General features: G+C 43.1%; 1 protein-coding gene across 11 annotated transcripts in view; it reads left to right on the top strand.

Moving 5' to 3' along the window:
- Positions 1 to 14,732, top strand: part of LOC139466845 (rho GTPase-activating protein 190-like) — a 103,479-nt gene that overhangs the window by 44,989 nt on the left and 43,758 nt on the right. For all 11 annotated transcript variants that reach the window (XM_071248572.1, XM_071248573.1, XM_071248575.1 and 8 more), the window contains exons 4-7: positions 8,739 to 8,960; positions 9,493 to 9,786; positions 12,734 to 12,886; positions 13,939 to 14,047. In XM_071248572.1, the coding sequence (XP_071104673.1) occupies positions 8,739 to 8,960; positions 9,493 to 9,786; positions 12,734 to 12,886; positions 13,939 to 14,047 (778 nt within the window). The remainder of the gene's footprint in view (positions 1 to 8,738; positions 8,961 to 9,492; positions 9,787 to 12,733; positions 12,887 to 13,938; positions 14,048 to 14,732) is intronic.

Raw genomic sequence — 14,732 nt, 5'->3', positions numbered from 1 at the left:
CTGGTTATCATTCTGAATATTTCGAATCCCAGTTTGCTCTGATTACGTTTCCAGTTTTGTCAGCACCAGATCCCAGCTTGTGGGTAAAGTAGAAAACATGTAGACCTCCATCACTTGGGGCTGTTCCCCACGTCATGTTTAAATGCATTGATGTCACTGAAGTAATGTTCACAGCAGCTTTCAACAGCAGCCAACTCATTCTGCATATATGAATATAGAGAAAGAGATTTTAATGATATATTTCATCCTAATGTTAGATTTTACTAACTCATTCTGCATCACCTGTGGTGGTTCTGGAGTGTTATAGGTCCTAAGCACTTCATGCATGTCTACCTGTGGGACTATTTGAGGGTAGAAGCCATGTAGCTCATGTTTGTCTTCCTTAGGGACAGCAAAGGTTTCATGTGATCAGTGCTTGTTGTAAGAGCTACTTTAATGGTGATATAGTGGTTCCAATGTGATATCTAGTTAATTGTGTAAAATGCATTTACTTTTGCTCATGTTATCAACCACTGGTTTGCATGGCACAGAGTTATTCAAACGGTAACACCTGCAGTAAAACTAGAGGTGAGGTGAAATAGGGTTTAACGTTGTGTCCAAGATTTTTGCACTTATATAGAGACGTGCTTGCACCTGTGTGTGTGTGTCTGTGTGTGTCTGTGTCTGCTTGTACTGGTCCGGAGTGATGCTGATTTATAGTGCTAGCCCACTAAGATACCATGCAGGGTTAGAAACTAACAGTTTTTGTCCACTAGTCCTTATAATGATAACATATAGCAAAACCCTTAAAATGGGCCAATTTCTACTAGTCCTTAGGATACCTTTACTATTGGGCAGTTGGGTAAGGACTACAGGACTAGTGCCAATTTCTAACGCTGCCATGCCACAGTTAACATGAATATCCCGCTCAGACACAGTATACTGACTCCAAGCCCAACAGTCAGGCCACTTAATGCCAAGCGCCAGACAGGGTAACAACAAGTACCATCTTTTAGTGTATTTTGGTATGACTCAGCCGGGGATCGAACCCTGGACCTTTCGCTCTCCGGGCAAATGCTCTACCACTAGACCACGGAGGCAGTCGTAGAACTAGAAGGTACAATACCTTAATCACTTGACGAGTTTCTCTACCCATACGCAATCACACCTGTTACTTTCATTTCCTTCTATTGAGTGTAGTGTACTGCTCAACATTTGGTAGGGATAATGAGTTATTTCATTCTGTTGATAAACTGATTATTTCTGAGTGTGAAATTAAACAACAGTCATTCCACTTCAGCTAAATGGTATGATAAATTGACACCTATGAGCTGGAGCAACCCCACTTAGTGGCTCCGATTGTAGACTGACTGTTGTCAGTGTTGTTGATCCTTGTGGGGATTCCAAGTTAGAATAGGTCCCCAGCAACCTATACCTGTCATGCAAGGCGACTGAATGTATCGGCTGATTAGGCTTTGTTTGTTGTTTAACGCCACATGATGACGGTCTGTAAATAATCAAGTCTGGACCAGACAATCCAGTGATTGTCATCAGGAGCATCAATCTACACAATTGGGATATGAAGACATGCATCAACTAAGTCAACGAGGCTCTTACGACAAACATCAGTTTCTGAAGACCAATTCTAACCCGGAATCTTCATGGGACTGATCAGGCTTGGTCACTGGCTTGTCTGGTCCAGGGTTGGATTATTGACATCTTGCCATCATACAACTGGAATATTGTTGAATATGACTTTAAACAACAAACAACAAATTCAGGCTGCAAACAGTCAGTGATGCTTTATTACACAGATGGTAATCGTGACCAATATTGTTGATTATCATGTACCTATCAATGATATAAGGCATTGTGCATGTGCGATAGAGCCAACATAGAGACGATCATATCACAGAGGCTGTAATAACCAGACCTGTACTACATCCTCTGCTAGGGTGATATGGCATTTTGAATGGATGATCACTATCAGCCCAGGTGGTAAGAAATTGGAGTTATGTCCCTTAGTGCATTGTCTGCTCAGCTAGTTTTTCCATGACAATGTCTTCCAAACAAGGTGAAAATGTATTGTATTAACTTGCAAATATCAGTGTTTACTGCGTTAATCAACAGACAAACAAACAAATAGATATATTTCACAATTTGATGTTATGGTGCATGATAAGAAGGCTATTATATGGCCGTTTTCATACTACCCTGTATATCGACCCAAGACCAACATATCAGCCCTTTGGCCTTGGAACCACCAGCCAAAATGGTATGGAAATGGCATATGTTATAGACCTCCAAATATTGGCCACTGCTTTGCTGTATCTTCAACTTGAATTCACTGCTTGGATCGAGTTGTAATCGACTGACTGTGGCATTAAATCCAATTTTCTCTGGATTTTTTACTTGAATATTTTTAGGGAAGTGCACCTTCTGCATGTATTTGTGCCATGGCTTCTTCAACAGATACGCTAAATAAATGTTTATGATGTCAGCCATTAGGAAGTGACAAGTCCAAACAGCAGGTGCTCTAACAAATGTCACAATGTTAGTGATCTCGACATCTAATAGACATAAAAAAGTCACACAAACAATGACATCCTTGTTTTAGATATATATTTTAAAAAAAATGAAATATCCTTTGCAGGGTCTAGTGTTTTACACAATGGTAGATCAAGTGACAGCAGTATGTTTCCTGGCCTGTGCTGGAGTTGATAGGCTAAGTGATCGGCAGCTTGTTCGTGTATGGATTATACAGGATGTCCTCAGTCAGGGAAGCAAATAGGTTTGCTCCTGTTGTGACCTAGGAAGCATTATTTGTGTGTGTGGATATACACGAGTCAAGTGGCATTTACAAAATATTTACTCTGAAGACTGCCCCTATAAAGAGAGAGCCAATGCCCAGAGTGTGGAAGGTCAGGGGTTTGATCCCTGGCTGTTGCATACCAAAAGAAATAAAGAAATGGTTCTTGTTATACACTCGCCATTAAGGGGATGAAAAACATGCATGCACGCAAGTGCCATTATCTTGGACTCTCATGTTAAAACCTATTTCACATCACTTCATCTTGACATTACCCAGCAGTGTTAGAAATTGGCACTAGTCCTTGCCAAACAGCCCAATAGTCATAAGGACTAGTACAATTTTTTTTAATTGTTTTGCTATATATTGTCATCATAAGGACTAGTGGACAAAAACTGTTAGTTTCTAATGCTGCCAAAGTGACATTATTTGTGTGTCTGTGTCTGTCTGTCTGTGTGTGTCTGTCTGTGTCTGTGTCTGTGTGTGTGGTGCGTGAGAAGTAGCATTTACCATAATCATAACATTTACTCTTGGTACCTGGGGTGACTGGATACAGCAAGGTCAAGATACGATACGTATCATGATACATAGGTCACGATACAATACATATTGGGATATGCATATTTACCTCAAATCGCATAGAAACTTCTTACTATCAATATTTCAGAGCAGGTTCAAAAGAAAAAGTGATCAGTAATCCATGACATTGAGGCATGGTGACACTCACCATGTCATACCTTTTGACCGTCCAATCTCCAGTAGTTTCAGGTAACAAGTAATCTGGGCAATTGTGTACATGACCAGCTACTCTCAAAACTAGGAGACATTCCAAACGGTTTTGCTGGAACACTGGAATAGACAGGCAATGTGTGCTTGGTGGGTAGTACCCAATGATGCTATGACAACACATGTGAGAAGGTTAGCTATGTCTTTGTTCAGACTTGTACACCATTATTGATGAAGGCAGTGCAGGTGTGGCAGATGACTGTTGAGCCCAGTTGATTACAACACATGACACAGGTAATCCCTTCAGTGTGGGTTTGGAGTTAGAGTTAGGCAAATATGTATCAGCCACCTACATTTTGCATAGGTGTTGGTCTGCAGCATCGTCCGAAAAATAACTGCCTGCCCACCTGCTTGTGGCTGCTAACTTGTCTGTCGGGCTGCATGAAATTGTTTACTACCTGCCCGACTATCTGGTACATAATTTACGTATACAATTTTATTTTGACTTCTTACAGATTCTCAGGTAATTGTTTGCATTATTTCTTTTGAATCAAGACACGATTTTTGGATAAGACTGTTTGATCATGCCGAACAATTTGTTTGAAATGTAAAACTGAATCCCAGTGTTTGAAATTAAGCTGGCAAGTCAAGGGGTCCTTGTCATAACACTAGGGGTTAAAGTTAAAGGTTTAGGGGTCCTTTGATTCAAATACCAAAAGCAAGAACCTTAAGGACCCCAGGACCCCCCTTAATTTTGAACACTGCAGTCCTGTACACAACCAACAAACTGTTTGTCATGCTTCTCTACAACATATTCATGCATATTTATTCCTATTTGATGGTTGATGCTGGGATTCTGGCAACAGCTGTCCCCTTCCTGTTTCATGATGTGTCTATTGATTAAGCTTATGAGCAGTGACTTTGATGGACACAAATAACATCACTACATTTTCATGATTTTATCAACTTTTGGTTCACAATCAGTCCATGTTTTAGAAAGTTAACCCATCAGCATCTGATAGAGTAGCCCACACTGTTACATTAGTATTGCGATAGTTGCCAACTAGTATTAGTATTAAACTGACTTAACCTGATAATTTTATTGGTCAATGTAATCAAAATGAATAAAGTATTGCTGACTATCTCAAAGTCAGCCATTTTCCTCCCAGTCCCTACTTCAGACCTGAAGCAATTTTGAATTTCGCATAATTTGTTTTATTTGTAACTTACTGCAACTATTGAAACTATTGATTGTTATGCTAACTATCGACAATGCTATTGGCATTTATAAATTCCTATCATTAAAGTACTATTGTTGGGCAAACAGTTACGATACTATCAATAGGTTGATATATTGCTACACTGTCATCACAACTATAAGCCGTCAGATGTGTACTGGTAGGACCATGCATGTACAGAAGCCTCACACATGAGGATGCAGTGCATGGTCAGTCTAGTGTCTACTGTCTACTGTCTACTGCCTTGTGGGGAGGCCGGGTTCCAACTGTCTCTACAACCTGTGCCTGTCACAGTCTGTGTCTTTAGCTGCTAGTCTGAAGCCTGTGTCTAGTAAAATTATGTTTGGTCCAGTAAGAAAGCTCATTAGATTCCACTGAAATGGACAATAATGATGCTAAGAGCCTTGTGTGGGCAAATAGACTTGAAGGTTTCTGCACCAACTGTTGTTATATGGAGCTTGGTGACTTGGTGGTGTGTCATTGTACCCTGACAACATCGGACATTGCTCATAATATCAATCCCCACTTTGTCTGCTTGATTATTTACAGATCACTGTCATATGGCTGGAATACAACTGAGTGTGATTTTAAACAAAAGAAACAATTTATATTCACAGTGGTTGAAACTAAGGTTTAGTCCACTAGTCCATATAATGATAACATATAGCAAAACCCTCAAAAGGGCAAATTTCTACTAGTCGTTAGATACCTTAACTATTGGCCAGTTTGGCAAGGACTATAGGACTAGTGCCAATTTCTAAAGCTGATTCACAGTTGAAGTCCTTTCTGTGTGGCTATTCCTCAGTAGTACAGTGCATGATGTAACAACAATGAGGCTTGGTTGGTTACAGTGGAAGGTTTGGTTTGTTGTTTAACGCCTCACTCAGCAATATTCCAGCTATATGACAACGGTCTGTAAATATTCGAATCTGGACAAGACAATCCAGTGATTGACATCATGAGCATCGATCTGCACGATTTGGATATGATGACATGCATCAACCAAGTCAGCGATCCTGACCACACGAATGCTGTTAGCCGCCCCATACGACAAGCATAGTCACCTTTTACGGCAAGCATAGTCACCTTTTACGGCAAGCATAGTCACCTTTTACGACAAGCATAGTCACCTTTTACGGCAAGCATGGGTTGCTAAAGACCTATTCTACCCCAGATCTTGGTGTCCAATATCCAAGCATCCCTCGGGGACGGTCGGGTAGCCTAGTTGTTAAAGTGTTCGCTCGCCACGCCGAAGACCTGGGTTCGATTCCCGACATGGGTACAATGTGTGAAGCCCATTTCTGGTGTCCCCCGCAGTGATATTGCTGGAATATTGCTAAATGCGGCGTAAAACCATACTCACTCACTCACTCACTCACTCACTCACTCACTCACTCACTCACTCACTCACTCACTCACTACAAGCATCCTTGATGCTGTGGGTAGGCCAGGTCAGAATAGCCTACAAGTACTTCCTGCTTGTCATTAAAGCCCTCTTAAATGAGAGTCTGGTAGTTACTACAATGTGGGAATTGTTTGATAGGCATTTGACAGATGACCATCATCTATTTCCTTCTGTAATATTAGTGAACATTCTCATGTTATCCCTCTAACGAATGATAATTGTTGTTACTGTTAATCCTTCACCACAATACATAGTGCTTGACAACAGAATAAGGACCAATGCTGAAACGTCACTGTTACTGTGTAAAAAATAGGTTGTCATACATTCATTTTGGGTCTACTTTCCAATTAGTGATTTGTCCGATTGTGTGGCCTGATGCTGTGATTACAATCACTGGTTTGTCTGGTCCAGACTCCTCCATTTACAGGGAAGCATGATACTGTTGCAGTATTAATGATTGGTGTTGCCTTGTGCTGTTCCTGGTCAATTTCCTTCTTCAAACCATTTCTTTCCTCACATCTTCCCGAGGCAAGGTAGTTAACTCACTGTAGAAGTCCAGTTTCCACCCTTGCTGAACCAGGCCGGAATTTCTTGGCTCGATCCTAGTGCCACCAGTGGCTATTACGAGTTATGCCCTTTCTATATCCCTCCTATTGACCAATCAGATTCCTCCTCTTATATCACTTGCATTTGCATCAAACAAAATTGCGGCACCCAGTCAAGACGATCTGATCGATAATCACAATGTCTGTTATGATAAAACAGGTCTTGCTTGCGATGTGTGTGAAATCATACCTTGATTAAAAACATGAAACGATTTGGAAAATATGTTGATGCCAGGTTGGCAGTATACATGCTTTACAAATTCTGCAGTCAACCGAAATCTGCACGGCAATTTACGAATCAGATGTAGATTTCGTTATGCGATTTGATTGACTCACTTGTCCAGGCAAAATATTACTTCACAATTTCTGCCAATTTCGGCAAGGATGGAAACTGGGCCTTTGTAGTCAGTTAACTCCCTTGATTCGAGAAGATGGTTTCCTCACATTAGTGATAAGGTGAGACTCATTCTTGATAACCCTCATTAATAATCTAACTCTGTGTACACATAAATTGTTCTTATTCATAAGGCCTTCTATTGTTCCCAAACGGCCATGGAGAAGCTTAGTGTATGAAACATATTCCTATCACACCTCCCTCCATTCACCACGTGGGTGTAATGGGTGAATCTGATTCCCCGACACCTGCTGAGATACTGTTACAGGGTGCGAGCACCTGCCTGTGTCAGTTTGTCCATGTTAAAGGTACCCAGAATTTCAGGCTTTTAGGGGATGTCTTTATATGTCATCACTGTGACGGTGCATCCCTGTTGCAACACTACACAAGAGTCTAGTCATTGGCTCTCTCGCCTACTCCTTTGTTTGGTGTCGCCATGATTTTTTATTTTTGTCTGTTTGTTGTTTAACGTCACACTCAGCAATATTCCAGCTGTATGACGGCAGTCTGGATAGTCTGGTCCAGACTTGATTATTTACAGAGTAGTAAGCATGGGTTGCTGAAGACCTATTCTGGCCCGGATCTCTATACTTTTGTATGCTCACTCTCATTCTCAGCTCCATGGGAAGTATACAAACCAAGCTGCCTGTGAATTGCTAGAAAGTTAATAGTCACATTACCATCTCATCCTACCAGGTACCCATTCACTGCTGGTGATTTGCTAACTGTGGAAAAAAAACAAAAAATTAGAGCTAGCCTGAAGCTAAAATTAGGGGTTGTGGATTCTTCAGCCCTTCATGAAACATCTATTCTGTGACAATGTTTTGTATAAATTAGTGCTAACTTGTCTTCGCCCTTGTTTGACCTGTTCAATCTAATATAATATTGTAGACAGAAACAGGTGAGCTACAGAAGCTTGTGGATGTTGGTGGTTGTTTACCTCAGTCACCAGCGTTGTTGCATTGATGCAGTCAGTTGTTCCTTGTTTGTAGTTCATCTTTGTATTGTCAGTACTTGTCACAGGACAAATGGACACATGAACATCCTGAGTAAGATAGGTCTTCAGCAACCCATGCTTGCTGTAAAAAGTGACTATGCTTGTCGTAAGTGGCGACTAACGGGATCGGGTGATCAGGCTCGCTGATCTGGATGATGCATGTCATTGCATCCCAAATGCATAGATCGATGCTCCTGATATCAGTCACTGGATTGTCTGGTCCAGACTCGATTATTTACAGACCGTCGAGGGGCGGTCGGGTAGCCTAGTGGTTAAAGCGTTCGCTCGTCACGCCGAAGACCTGGGTTCGATTCCCGACATGGGTACATTGTGTCAAGCCCATTTCTGGTGTCCCCTGCCGTGATATTGCTGGAATATTGCTAAAAGCGGCGTAAAACAATACTCACTCACTCACTACAGACCATCGTCATATAACTGGAATATTGGTGAGTGTGGCGTTAAACAACAAACAAACAAACAAACAAACAAACACAGGCAAAATGAGAAGAGAAGTTCATGTTCACCCAGAATACAAATAGTTTGTACTTATTCATGGTCATCAGAGTATGTTGCCTCTGCTTCCAGGAGCTGGCCGACAGTTCAGAAGAACATCCAGAAGCATGAGGACTTCTCCAAGTATTTTGTGGACGCGTGCACGGTGGGGCAGGGCACCTGGAAGACAACGGATGCCTTCCTCGACAGCCAGGACGAGACCAGGATACCTTTTGATTTGCTCAACTCCCCTGATGCAGAGACCTGTTTCAGGAACCATGTCAACGAGCTACAGGCAAACCATCGCAGGAAAGAGTAAGTGTTGAAAAGGGTTATCCTCCGAAAACTATTCAGACAGAGCCGATCGTGTTTCCTGTGCAGCAGGTTTATTGTAGGAAAGAGTAGGTGTAGGGAAGGATGCAGGACAAGTGACAGTATATGTCCTCCAAAGATAACCCAAATAAACTAATGAAGTTTCCTGTACAGGAAAGCGGAAGTAGGAGTGATACTTGAAACAGGGATAGGGCTGGCCCAGTCGTCTCATGCGCCGCTATCACTGTGCAGAGTTGCGTCCCTTGGGCACGCCCAGACACCTGTGATCATGGGTTCGAATCCCAGTTTGTAGTTTAAGTTGACAATCACTCATTGGATAAGATCCTCATACTATGCTTTTCATGTTATCAAAATTATGGTAATTGATTATTGACAAGTTACCCAATACCATGGCAACGTTTATTGGAAGGTTTCCATAATCACTTGTTTCTAGATATTAAATGTTTTATGTTTTACAAATGTCTGCCACTGTAATAAATGCCAACCCGAGCCTCACTGTATGTCTTGTGTCCAGACTCCAGCGTCAGTTCAAGAAGCTGTTGGAGGAGAACCACCAGGTGACGGCGGGGAAGACTCTGGGGGAGACGTACGTGTTCTTCGTGGGGAAGGAGGGGTACAACGGGCTGGAGGAGCAGGACCGCAGCATCGTGTACGAACAGCATCAGCAGGAGCTCCGACAGCAGGCCAAGCATGAGTTCCAGGAGCTCCTGTGGGAACAGTCACAGATATTTCTGAATCTCAACTCAACAGGGCGGCTTACGCCGGAAGACCTGAAAGGCATCACAGTAGCGCTGCAGGATGATCCCAGGTAGTGTTGCTGACTTAGCAGAGATTTGTCTAGACTTGCTCAGAGGCCGATATTCAGCCCCATGTGTGTAGGAGATACTGGCTTAGAAGGGATTTGTCTAGACTTGCTCAGAAGCCAATATCCAGCCCTGTGTGTAGCAGTTACTGACTTAGCAGGGATTTGTCTAGGCGTCTCAGAGGCTGATATTCGGCTCCCAGAGTGCAGCAAATGGCAGTAAAAATTTCCAATTTGAATTCAAAATTTCGCAATTCCTCAAAATATATAACAATTACATTTTAAACAATACCACAATATTTTCCCCAATATGCCAGCCACTTCTGTGTTTGTATGACTGACCGAGTGTAGTGGTATTACGACCTGGTATTATTACAAGACAGAGTGGACGTGGTGGTTGTACGACCTGGTATTATTACAAGACAGAGTGGACGTGGTGGTTGTACGACCTGGTATTATTACAAGACAGAGTGGACGTGGTGGTTGTACGACCTGGTATTATTACAAGACAGAGTGGACGTGGTGGTTGTACGACCTGGTATTATTACAAGACAGAGTGGACGTGGTGGTTGTACGACCTGGTATTATTACAAGACAGAGTGGACGTGGTGGTTGTACGACCTGGTATTATTACAAGACAGAGTGGACTTGGTGGTTGTACGACCTGGTATTATTACAAGACTGTGGGGGCGTGGTGGTTGTACGACCTGGTATTATTACAAGACAGAGTGGACTTGGTGGTTGTACGACCTGGTATTATTACAAGACTGTGGGGGCGTGGTGGTTGTACGACCTGGTATTATTACAAGACTGTTGGGGCGTGGTGGTTGTACGACCTGGTATTATTACAAGACTGAGTGGACGTGGTGGTTGTACGACCTGGTATTATTACAAGACAGAGTGGACTTGGTGGTTGTACGACCTGGCATTATTACAAGACTGAGTGGTCGTGGTGGTTGTACGACCTGGTATTATTACAAGACAGAGTGGGCGTGGTGGTTGTACGACCTGGTATTATTACAAGACAGAGTGGACTTGGTGGTTGTACGACCTGGTATTATTACAAGACTGTTGGGGCGTGGTGGTTGTACGACCTAGTATTATTACAAGACTGTTGGGGCGTGGTGGTTGTACGACCTGGTATTATTACAAGACAGAGTGGACATGATGGTTGTACGACCTGGTATTATTACAAGACTGTGGGGGCGTGGTGGTTGTACGACCTGGTATTATTACAAGGCAGAGTGGGCGTGGTGGTTGTACGACCTGGTATTATTACAAGACTGAGTGGACGTGGTGGTTGTACGACCTGGTATTATTACAAGACAGAGTGGACGTGGTGGTTGTATGACCTGGTATTATTACAAGACTGTTGGGGCGTGGTGGTTGTACGACCTGGTATTATTACAAGACTGTGGGGGCGTGGTGGTTGTACGACCTGGTATTATTACAAGACTGTTGGGGCGTGGTGGTTGTACGACCTGGTATTATTACAAGACTGTTGGGGCGTGGTGGTTGTACGACCTGGTATTATTACAAGACTGTGGGGGCGTGGTGGTTGTACGACCTGGTATTATTACAAGACTGTGGGGGCGTGGTGGTTGTACGACCTGGTATTATTACAAGACTGTGGGGGCGTGGTGGTTGTACGACCTGGTATTATTACAAGACTGTGGGGGCGTGGTGGTTGTAGACCTGGTATTATTACAAGACTGTGGGGGCGTGGTGGTTGTACGACCTGGTATTATTACAAGACTGTGGGGGCGTGGTGGTTGTACGACCTGGTATTATTACAAGACTGGGGGGGAGTGGTGGTTGTAGACCTGGTATTATTGAAACAGAGTGGAGTGGACGTGGTGGTTGTACGACCTGGTATTATTACAAGACAGAGTGGACGTGGTGGTTCTACGACCTGGTATTATTACAAGACAGAGTGGGCGTGATGGTTGTACGACCTGGTATTATTAAAACAGAGTGGAGTGGGCGTGATGGTTGTACGACCTGGTATTATTAAAACAGAGTGGAGTGGGCGTGGTGGTTGTACGACCTGGTATTATTAAAACAGAGTGGAGTGGGCGTGATGGTTGTACGACCTGGTATTATTAAAACAGAGTGGAGTGGGCGTGGTGGTTGTACGACCTGGTATTATTACAAGACTGAGAGGGCGTGGTGGTTGTACGACCTGGTATTATTACAAGACTGTGGGGGCTTGGTGGTTGTACGACCTGGTATTATTACAAGACAGAGTGGGCGTGATGGTTGTACGACCTGGTATTATTACAAGACTGTGGGGGCGTGGTGGTTGTACGACCTGGTATTATTACAAGACTGAGAGGGCGTGGTGGTTGTACGACCTGGTATTATTACAAGACTGTGGGGGCGTGGTGGTTGTACGACCTGGTATTATTACAAGACTGTGGGGGCGTGGTGGTTGTACGACCTGGTATTATTACAAGACAGAGTGGGCGTGATGGTTGTACGACCTGGTATTATTAAAACATAGTGGAGTGGGCGTGGTGGTTGTACAACCTGGTATTATTGAAACAGAGTGGAGTGGGCGTGGTGGTTGTACGACCTGGTATTATTAAAACAGAGTGGAGTGGACGTGGTGGTTGTACGACCTGGTATTATTACAAGACTGTGGGGGCGTGGTGGTTGTACGACCTGGTATTATTGAAACAGAGTGGAGTGGACGTGGTGGTTGTACGACCTGGTATTATTACAAGACTGTGGGGGCGTGGTGGTTGTACGACCTGGTATTATTGAAACAGAGTGGAGTGGGCGTGGTGGTTGTACGACCTGGTATTATTAAAACATAGTGGAGTGGGCGTGGTGGTTGTACGACCTGGTATTATTAAAACATAGTGGAGTGGGCGTGGTGGTTGTACGACCTGGTATTATTAAAACATAGTGGAGTGGGCGTGGTGGTTGTATTGGTTCGGTGTTGTTTCAGGTACAAGGCTCTGTATCGCCTCGAGGAGGACCGGAAAGTGATGATTCTCAACCACCTCGGCTTCATCCAGTGTCCTTCCAAGGACCGGTGCTACTTCCGGGAGAACTGTGTCGACCTGCAGTCCCACAAACTACTGGCCTCCAGGTCATCCAGGTGAGCTGCAGCAGGGTCGTACTATGCTTGTCGTAAGAGGCGACTGACGGGATCGGGCTAGCTGACATGGTTGTTGCATGTTATCATATCCCAATTACGTGGATCAATGCTCATGATGTCAATCACTGGATTGTCTGGTCCAGACACGATTATTTTAAAACTGCCATAATATAGCTGGAATATTACTGAGTGCGGCATTAAACAACCAACAAATCAGATGAGACCACAATGACATACATGTATATTAGCAGTGGACCAGTACACTGGTGCATAGGTGGATTGCGTTTTTTTTACTTCTCAATACAAGTATAGATCACAGTAAAAATTATTGATACTTACCTTAAATGTTTGCTTTCATAACTGTTACATCAAACACCAATTAGTAGTGAAAATTAGTGGTGAAAATGTAAATATTTTCATCCATTGCTCCATACTTGACACTGTCAACTTTAAAATCATCAGTCAGACAGGTATTTCGCCATCTTGTCTGTGAAAAAGATGGCTTACACACCACACTAAGAGCACATGCAAGTATCGTGATACATATCGGATGATGAGCAAGGTATCGGGATAAATATCTGATCGCTCAGTTGGTGTATCGCCCCAGCTATAATGTACATACCGTATTCGACGTAATAAGCGCTGACAGCAATATTTGCTAATATATTGGCTCCTGAACAATCCCAATTAGCACTCCTTCCAATTGATCAATGTACACAAGACTTATTTATTCGCGTATAATACTCACTCGTGTGTTATATGCATTCTTAATTATGGGCAATTAAATTCTGGAAAAATATATCGGTCGCATATCAACATTTCAGTGTCAGCATAAACCACGAAATTTATCTTTCAACTCTCTTTTTTCCACCAAAATAATATTCTAATAAGAGCCCCCTATTTCTAATTTTGAGAGCACCCTGGGCGCTTATTACGTCGAATACAGTATTGGATATGGCACTTGATGCTGATGAAATAATAACATCAAGGTCCAGCAGATAAGTTAATTGTATGTAGCGTCCTGACCTAGTATCCTTGTGTGCATGTTGCAGGCCGGAGGTGGTGGAGTCGTGTGAGGTCTTGGATGGGTCAGAGCGCTGTCTCAACCTGGTGCTGCTTGGCAAGGACGGACTGGCCAAAGATGTCAACCTGGCTATCAGGGTTAGTTCCTGACTCATTATGTCAAGACTCGTCGGCATTCCGGGATAGAATAGGTTCCCATGTTGGACGTAAGAGGCAACTTAATAGATCAGGTGGTCATGCTTGGTGGCGTGGTTATTGGCGTGTCATTGACCCCTGACCGTATGGATTGTTGCTTACAATATCAGTCACTGGATTGTCTGGTGTAGTCTCGATTATTAACAGCCCCCGACATATAGCTGGAATATTGCTGAATGCGGCATTAAACCACATACACACACTCATGCGCACACACACCCACACCCTCGCACACACGACCACACATGTACACACACACGTACACACACGTACACATACATACATGTCGATTGTGTGGGGTACCCTGGAGCTGTGCGATGTTGCATATGATATCAGTCACAGGTATGCATGGTCCAGATTTGATTAATTAGAGATCACTCTTATATTGGTGGAATAATTCTGAGTTGCTGCGTTAAACAAACAAATCACTGCATCAACGAGTTTTGGTGGATAACTACATGGGTACAATTCATGATACTGTCCTCATCCTGCTGAAAGTTGTCAAGTCATCCTCAATCAAGACCTGTTAGAATACTGCAGAATCAGAGAACATGCCTTCAATTTCACATCCTAGAAGGTAGTTGAATTTGAAACAACAACAGTGCTTTGAACAGGTCTTCCAGATTCG

The sequence above is a fragment of the Haliotis cracherodii genome, unplaced genomic scaffold, assembly GCF_022045235.1.
Source record: "Haliotis cracherodii isolate W230 unplaced genomic scaffold, xgHalCrac1.p SCAF_19, whole genome shotgun sequence".
Taxonomy (NCBI): Eukaryota; Metazoa; Mollusca; class Gastropoda; order Lepetellida; family Haliotidae; genus Haliotis; species Haliotis cracherodii.
Note: the sequence above shows the minus strand (reverse complement) of the source record. Positions and strands in the feature narration are given on the sequence as shown.